Source organism: Ruditapes philippinarum, unplaced genomic scaffold, assembly GCF_026571515.1.
Source record: "Ruditapes philippinarum isolate M1 unplaced genomic scaffold, ASM2657151v2 ctg2882_1_1_1_1, whole genome shotgun sequence".
NCBI classification, from domain to species: domain Eukaryota; kingdom Metazoa; phylum Mollusca; class Bivalvia; order Venerida; family Veneridae; genus Ruditapes; species Ruditapes philippinarum.
Genome location: NW_026854879.1, coordinates 1 through 8046, shown reverse-complemented (window position 1 = coordinate 8046; position 8046 = coordinate 1). Strand labels below are relative to the sequence as shown.

The window sequence follows — 8046 nt, the reverse complement described above, 5'->3', positions numbered from 1 at the left end:
AGTTTATCTAGAAAAATCTTTAAGGAATTCAATTTAAAATAAAAAAAAAATACCTTTTCCAATCGGGGATCGGACCCACGCCGAGAAAAATATGTTACAATACAGGCTGTTAAGTTTGACGGGTAAAAATCGATACTAGAATGAAACCATTTTAAATTTCACTGTTTGTAATACCCTTTTGTGATGCTCGATAGGTTTATACCACCTTTGTCTTAACAATTCACTCAAACAATTATTTTATAGGATTCAAAAAACAATAGCCTTTTGTGATGCTCGATAGTTTCCCCACTTTTGTCAAACGATTTATTCAAACATTAATTATCATATTTAATAGTATTAAAATGTGGATGTTTATTTTGATTGCTATATTGACATAGAGTTCTTTTGATATTTATAAAATAGTAGTAGTTTACTTAGTTTGTGTTTTTATTGCTTTATGGCAATATTCATAACAATTCATTAACTTCATAACAGGTGCCCGTAAAATTCGAATATATCCGGTCAAGTACCTTTGCATGAACAACTTCTAAAATAAAAATTTCTCTCCAATTTATTCGCGAAATCGTGCAGACTTATTCGCGCAAACAAATATTCGCGCTTCGTGGCCATCCGCGAATAAAGCGAATATTAATTGGTCGCGAATATTCGTTGGGTTACAGTAGTTCATACAAACACCTCTTGATTACCATGTCTATAACTTCATAAGACACCTTTTTACAACTCTGTCTATAGAATATGAATTTTCAGAGATACATATTTTTAGTTCCTTTCCTTGATATTTACAGAGACACATTTTGACAACTTTTGTCCTTTAACTTCAAAGAAATTTCTAGAAAATTATGTGTATAATTTTCGAATCATGTTTAATTTACCTATAAATTAATTATTTTTACTTTCACCATAAATAGCCCTTACTTCTTGGTAGCTGTGACACTTATTTCTGAAAACTTCTTTCACATAAATCATTTCAGGTGACATGATTCCAAACACTTTCCCTTTAAACAATGTTCTATTTTTAATATCGTATCATAACTACTTTGTACAGAATTAATGTCATTTACTGAAATCCAGTTACACACAACTAAATAAAAACATGTAAAACAGTCTCAAATTAATTGAACTTACATCAAATGAATTTAATTTCAACATTTAGCATTTTCTTTACATCTAGTTCAATTCATATTTTTTACAAAGAGTTAGAGACCACGAAACTTATACCTTGTAAGGCCTTGATTAATGCCTAGTATCCAAATTTCTATGCAAATGTAAAACAATGTAAAAAATGTAAATATCACAAAACATAGACACTGGCAACTTCCCTTATAATTAATCTATTCCCAGCTTTTGATCCAAGTGCTAACTTCTATGTGTTATTCAAGTCCATTTTTATTTACTGCAAAGTCAGAGACCATAAACCTCTAAAAACTACATGTATATGAATTATACAGCTCGTCTAAAACTACATTTCAAAGGTTTAACACAGCTTGTTCAGTGGGTTCACACAATCTTGACAGCACTGTATTAAAACCCTCTAATTCTCCTAAATATACATACTATTTTTGGCCTAAAAAACTATTCATAACTTACAGAGGAAAACAAGTCACTCCTAACCTACACTATAAGCACATCTTCTCCTATGGCAAACAATGGTTTATGTTAAAAAACAAGAATGCCCCATTTAGTAAATTAGAGAACAACTTAAAAGTCTTTTCCTAATTTGAACAAAAACTACTTCTAAAGCAAGCCAGTCACAGCTGCATGAGATCAACGGGGGGTCTAAATCTCAATATGTCAACCAATTGATATCATTATCTTCTCTATAAACATGTATCCCTTTATAATTAGTTCCTACTTCACGTTCTTTAAAAAACAAAAATGTCTTAACAAAAATATTATATTATTTGTGTAGTATACAATTTTTTAACTTTTGCTTTTTATTAAAAAAAGCTGGAAAGAATTCTAGCAAGACCACGACCAATCTTTTGTCCAATAATTTTCAAATATTAATAATAAAATGCTTAATATTATCTTAATTAAAGCTAAAAAATGTAATTTTCATAATCTATTGGAATTCATCATGAAAACTCATTCTTTTTTTATATTTACAGCAAGTTTTAATGCTTGTGACAATAAAAAATGCATGAAAATTGGTTAAACATAATGCAAAATTAATTAACTGTCAATATAACTCAAGGAGTTCTCGTCTTATATGAATCAATTACACATGTGTATATAGAGATTCAACTTCTGGTGTAGGTACAATATCATAGTGTAATGATATAGAGGTGGGGAAATAAAACAAAATAAGCTATAATATTTTTTTTGCATATATATAATCACTTAGAATTCAACCCAGAAATAACATAATTAAAACACTATGTACGGATAACATACATTCCATGCAAGTCCTCTGCTTTACGGTTATGCTAGAATTTTCCTTAATACAATTTTTATTTTTTTTTAAAAATGAGCTCCTTCCGAGATAAATTTTAAAATTATAATATTTAAATATTTTTTTGCATCAACATTACTTGGACCTGATGGAAATTGGAGTGCCTGTCCACTGTATTTGGATGGACAATTTAACCTGTCACTTGTAACTGTTCCATATGAATTTCAATGTATTTTCATACAAATGACATTACTTACATGATTTGATCAAAATTGGGAGTGTAAACATACAAAAAAGCAACATCAAACTTTACCCTCTTAAATTTTTCTAATTTTTTTTTTTTTTGCAAATCAAACTCAAAATGTATTTGTCACTTCACAACATAGAAAATCACACTTCAGCCAGCAGTAGAAAAATGTTCAACAACTTTGGTTACAGCTTTTCAACACTCTCCAAGAGGAAAATCTCATTGCCGGATCATACCCGTCCAATCAGAATCATTGTAACAATCTTGTGAACACACAGACCAATCGTAACAGAGATCTCTAAATCTTGCAACTTAGTTCTTGTCCAATGAAAATCAAAAATCACCTCAATTTGAAATCACATGTCCAATCTGGACCAATCATAGCACTGGTAACAAACTAGCATTAATAACAAAGACCAATCAAAATTCTTGTACTGTATTAAGCAGATCCATGGACAAACTCCAAGATTTGAGTTCATGAATTTTATAATGGTTTGGCATGATTAAATGATTCCCAGTCAAAAGTTTTGGAATGCATGATACATCTTTATCAACAAGTGGTTTCAGTGTTTGAGGAAATATTCATTTTCATCTAAATACTCCTTCTTAGTCTCAACTTTAGTACTATATGTGGGATTGTTTATGTTTTTCTTCTTTTCTACTTTAACACTGTACGATGATATTTCATCATATCTTTTTCGCTTGAAAAATCCACACTGAAAAATAAAGAAATATATTGTATTATTTTATCAAACTAAATCTATACTGGCATGCGAGCAGTTCCCGTACAAAAATCGTAGTGACTTAAACATTATTTTTTGTTACGCTCACTCACCACAATTTGAATGTTACACGTCAATATTCAGCTCGTCACACAAATCATGGAAATTCCATCATGTTCTAAACATAGTATAACCCTTAGTTATGAGGCCTCATATGGGGTACCGAAATTATCCATTTATTTTGTAATGAAGAGAAGTAGTCCCGTACATAAAATCTAACCCATTATAATTATACAATTTTATTATATCGGACCTATTTTCATTTATTCATTTACAATTGTTGAACAGACCATTATCTAAGAGATAAATAGATAGTAATTCAGGAAATAGACGCGTTAGACTAAACGCGGGTATCAACCGTTACCCAACGCATTCACATGCAATAGCATGCTTGCATGCATTATATTTTACGCATCAAAGCCATAAAATTATTATATATAGTAATATTTGGTCAACATTCTGATAATTAAACAAGTTTACCATTGCATTGCCTACTTATTGTGTAAACACGGTGGTATTAGTGGGAAAACCTTTAACAAGCCTCACGTGTAAGTATTTTTGCGCATGCGCACAAGGACGGAATCCCCCAGAGAAAACAAGGTCACGTTTTGACGACGCACAGGTGAAAGTGATTTAAAATGAGACTTTATATACGTACTGCCGAACTGACACTTAGATTTTGTCTCGTTTATGTATCTGCTTGATTTGAAATGAATTTTTGAAGAATGCAAGTAAAAATCAAGCGTTTAAATGAAAAATACGGGTACTGCTTCTGTACGGGAACTGCTCGCATGCCAGTACTGTAATTGTAAGTAGATATCTTCATTGCACTTTGTATCTTTGGAAAAATGCCTAGGAAAGTCAACATTCTCAATATATATTTTTTATTAATATTCTTTTAATAAGACAAAGAAATATAATGCAAAAATGTGAAAACAATCACTGAAAGTAAAACATGATGGTCACGAGTTACACCAAATATCATGTCAATGATTATAATCTACCCACAAGCATTGTAATGGTCATAACTTTGGAAACATTCTAACTTTACTTGCAGATTTATACCACAGGTGTCCCTTTGCATGCATGGGCAACAGAGTAGGACCAATGACCTGTAAACCATCTGAATAGCTGCCTCACATGAGAAAATTGCAGTGAAAGGGTAAGTGATTTTCAATCAGCAACCTTATCAACGTGTCCAAGTATTCCCTCTTTTACACCAATTGTTTTACCTCATAGATTTCATGAATATGATAATGAAGATCAGGAAATGTATTAATAACTAATTTATGCCATACTGTTTCCATGTAGCCCTTTCCGGGTTTTAATCTTTTTATTTATCTTAATGATAAAAACACATTTACATAAGATATTTGTCATGACTCTAGGTCAAATACTCTATTGAGCAACATGTGACACAACATGAGAACGGACAGACGGACAAGGGTAAATCTAAATATAGTGGGGGCACAAAAAGACAAGAAGACGATTGCATAAAAAAAACTTCCTTACCTTCCACAAACATAAGGCAAGTAAAATAAGGACAAAAAGACCTCCAAGCACAGCTAGAGCATAAATCCACCATTCCAGTGGCTTCTCCTTCACAATAAGTAAGCTTGGAATAGCTATAGTTGTTGCCTGTAATATTAGGGTACATATTACAGTAATTTCATATAGCACCTTTGTTCATTTCCATAAAATATGACATAATAAAGCTAAGATTAATATCAAAGAAGATACAAATATGCACACAATAACTTAACCAAAAAGGGACACCGACTTCTTGGTGAGTACAATAGCTCTCCCTTTTCTTCAAATAGTAACAGCTAACAAATTTGAATATCTGACTTGACTAAGAATGCATGAATAATTTGTAAATCACATTTTAACATGATTTATCAGTGACTATCTCTTAAGATATTATATAAATAACACATGGTTTTGTGGGTAACAGTAAAAATATCATCCTGAAGGAAAATACCGTTACCCGAGGCGTTAGTATTTTTAAGAGGGATGATATTTTTACTGATACTAACAAACCGATGAATCATTTATTTTATTACCCCGTACAAATACTGTAATCTATAATTCTTTTTTAGGGAAAAAAATCCCATGTTACCAGATTTTTATAATGTTTAAAAGTACTGTTACCCTTTCTAAGTAACGAGGTCTTGTTTTAAAAGTAAGAATAACTTCCAGTGGCCTATGGGAAATCAACATCACAAAAAAGTGAGGGGTAATAAAAGACAATGTCCCTTGTGATCGAACAAAAAAAGAAATAATGGGGACCTTCAAGCACACTAAATTTTTAATGGCAATATTGAAAATCTTACGAGCTCATTTATGAAAATTTTGGAATATTCTCACATCAATTAAAATGAAAATAAGCATCATTAAACTATCTATGTGACACTTTTGTGCCATAATTCCATCAAAAGTGGACTGTCCACAAGTAAATTTATGAAGACGCTCATGAATCATCAACTTAATAATAAAATCAACAAACCTGATATTCATCATTTTTTGTGTTGCTTTGTACCACATTCAGCTCTGGACGTATATGAATTCTACCAGTTGATTTAATATGTACTTCGTCTACACCTGAATAATCCTGTTTTAAAAAAAAGAAGACAAAAATTGATACAAGTATTAAACATTTTCACCCAAAATTATCACTCGCTAAAACTTTATTACACAATAAAAAATCTAATATAACCATACTACTTAGGTAAGAGAAAAGTATTTTCTATCCATGTAATAGTTCTATTGTTTTTACACTGAATCCCATCATTACTAATGAACCATTCCAAATCCAAACCAGGGGCAATCCATTACACATATTGGAAAGGGGGAGAGGGTATGTCACAATGACAGTGAAAAGGTTATAAAATAACTTTCGGGCTTTTCTGATAAAGAAATAATACGCCAAGTACGAAAACACACCAGAGTTGATTGAATGAACTTCCATAAGGTAGCTCAATCAATCAGACTGAGTGTAAAGTTTGCGTTAATCTCTTTTATTTAAAAGATTATCATTTTTCTAAAACTTACTTCTATTAATGTGCTTTCCCAGAGTCTGGCTCTAATCTGTATTTTCACCTGTTGACCTGAATTCAGTATACCAATCTTACATCTGATCTCGTAACATTTTGCCCGGTTCTTTGCACATTCCTGAAATTAAAATTTATATTTTGAAAGAGAAATGCTGGGGCAATCTCCTTTATTAGACCCCTATGTATAGGAAGAAGTAAAACTTGTATATAATACACTTAAGAAAACAGAATGAGCCTTATATATACTCCTGGTTTAGACCCTGTAGTCTATTAAATGATATAGCCAATGCTGGTTATCTTACAACCAAATATGTAATTTTATTAAGCATTAACTATTGAGAAAATTTTTTTTCCATGAAAGATACAACATATTACTGCACATTCAGAGTTACTTTCCTCAGCTATTGAACATCCAACATGCTCTAAATCCATTGTTCAAACATTATTAAATAAACACCTGCTTGAAATTTCTAAATAATTTAATTAACACATATTTCTGAGGCATAATGTGCCTTTAAGGATAATAGCACAAAATGCTCAGAATAAAACTTACAAATAGAGCAACATTCTTCTTTTCCCGAGCCTCTCCAACCTTCGGCTCATTCTCCCGTATCTCCATAGGTCTTTGATCCGATGTTTCCGCCTGACGTTTTCTACGCTGTCCATTATTTACTGTATATTCTGGCCCACTACTTTCAACCTGCAATAGTTACAAAGCTGTACCTTAGGAATATGTTTAAATTGTTTCCTGGATTTAAAATCTGTGGAACAGGGCCATCAATGTTTTCATGATTCAGTGATCTCAAATCACTGGGAAACATTTTAAGGCTGTTCCTGTAAAACTATATTGGATGTATTACACTCTTTCCTTTGCCTATCAAAATTCTGGTTAATTCTTGTACAAGTAATCACATTTCAGAAAACTAATTATTTTAAGCAAACTTCTATTCTATAATAACAAATATGGTAACTAATTCATTACAAACATGACTGTAACATTAACAATTTTCTTTTTAATTTGGCACTTTCTTTTTTTAAATAAAAAACATAGTATATACAATGTATATCATGCTAATAGATGCAAGAATGAGTAATCACAATTATGATATTTTTTTAATTTTTTTTTTCTTTTTTTTTTCCATAAATATTTAATAAAATAATTATTATTTGTGACTTTCAATATTTACTGCCAAACTTATCTTTAACAGAATAATTACAGATAAATTATTTTATTCACAATCTAACTCGGGTAGCACTGCATTAAAATGTAGTTTATTACTTTATAGGAAAACAAAAAAGAAATAAAGTATACCCAGAAAAAGAAGAAAAGAGTTTACAAAATACATTTACAAAATCAAAAAAAAAAAACACTTGAGAATAAACAACACCTGAAAAATGAAAGTTGAAGAATAATACAAAAGTAAAAAACAGATAAACAATAGAGAAAATTAGAATATGTTACAAGCACAAATAGTCATAAAATATAATAAATATTTAATTTATGATATAACAGAAAAATGGATATTTCAAGACTTAAGAAGAAGAATTGTATTGTATTGCACACAGAATTAA

At 30.7% G+C, this 8046-nt stretch overlaps 1 protein-coding gene across 1 annotated transcript; it reads right to left on the bottom strand.

Moving 5' to 3' along the window:
• Positions 1-698: 698 nt before the first annotated feature.
• LOC132741398 (integrin alpha ina-1-like) lies at positions 699-7174 on the bottom strand (the record flags this gene model as incomplete). Its single annotated transcript, XM_060729546.1, is given in 5 exon segments — positions 699-3355; positions 4934-5059; positions 5928-6032; positions 6473-6592; positions 7028-7174. Coding segments are annotated over 5 exon segments (570 nt in total). The 3' UTR covers positions 699-3202.
• Between the last annotated feature and the right edge of the window lie 872 nt (positions 7175-8046).